Raw genomic sequence first — 1,136 nt, 5'->3', positions numbered from 1 at the left:
CAGCTCCAGTGACCTGTTGAAGACTTGACTCTTAGGAGTGATTTTGAGATGTTTGAAAACATAGGCCCTGACCTATTTGTTGTTTGTTAGCAGTTGTTTAGTGTTAATGCCCTGTTGCCTATTCAGTCATGCATAGTCTCCAGTCTCTCTGTTCTCTGATCAACAGGCCTTTGTAGTTATGCAGAGATTTATGTAGATCTTCTAAACTTGTCTTGCCTCAGATCATCTCCACAGCAGTGATGACCTACACCAAACACTTTGACCAGCACGGCCGCATCAAGGAAATCCAGTATGAGATCTTCAGGTCTCTGATGTACTGGATCACCATTCAGTACGACAATATGGGCCGAGTCACCAAGCGTGAGATCAAGATTGGACCATTTGCCAACACAACCAAATATGGTTATGAGTATGATGTTGATGGACAGCTGCAAACAGTCTCCCTCAATGAGAAGATGATGTGGAGGTAGGATCATGAAATTAAACTGAAAAAAGCACCATCATGTGATAATACCACATGTTAAAGGCATGATCTTCTGGCCTTCCAGGTATAACTATGACCTGAATGGGAACCTGCATTTGCTAAACCCTGGGAACAGTGGGCGGTTAACTCCTTTACGCTATGATCTGAGGGACAGAATCACCCGTTTGGGAGATGTTCAGTATAGGCTGGATGAAGATGGTTTCCTGAGACAGCGAGGAGCTGAGATATTTGAGTACAACTCCAAAGGTTAGTATTTCATTGGCCCAACATAACAGTGTAAAGGTCTAGTCACACCAGAAAGTGGCACAGTAAAGTTCATCTGTGTATTTGTCAGTTGACATCTAGCAGGGCTGGTGAATGAACAACAGGTGGGGACATGCTTGCACTACTCAGTCACAATCATGATTGCATAAATGCTCCGAGGTGGCTCGCTTGGTAACTGTGAATTATTACACTTGGTAGCTTGGTCACTAATAGGATAACAAGTGCACACAGTTTTTTCTGGTGATGTTAAACACCATCTACTGCTGTCTCTAAACTGTATAAAAACCAAAAACAAAAGCCTGTTTTGTGGAGCAGTTTTTTGTACTTAAATAAGAGTAGGTGGTGCAATACTAGCTTCCTCCATTTTGCGCTATTTGGCTCTCCATTC

At 42.8% G+C, this 1,136-nt stretch overlaps 1 protein-coding gene across 1 annotated transcript; it reads left to right on the top strand.

The window, feature by feature from the left end:
- Positions 1–56: 56 nt before the first annotated feature.
- Positions 57–730, top strand: LOC109954116 (teneurin-3-like; the record flags this gene model as incomplete). The annotated part of the gene is made up of 2 exons (XM_020589523.1): positions 57–466; positions 549–730. Coding segments are annotated over exons 1-2 (409 nt in total), but the record flags the coding sequence as incomplete, so codon positions are not given.
- Between the last annotated feature and the right edge of the window lie 406 nt (positions 731–1,136).

This window comes from Monopterus albus, unplaced genomic scaffold, assembly GCF_001952655.1.
Source record: "Monopterus albus unplaced genomic scaffold, M_albus_1.0 scaffold3420.1, whole genome shotgun sequence".
Taxonomy (NCBI): Eukaryota; Metazoa; Chordata; class Actinopteri; order Synbranchiformes; family Synbranchidae; genus Monopterus; species Monopterus albus.
Note: the sequence above shows the minus strand (reverse complement) of the source record. Positions and strands in the feature narration are given on the sequence as shown.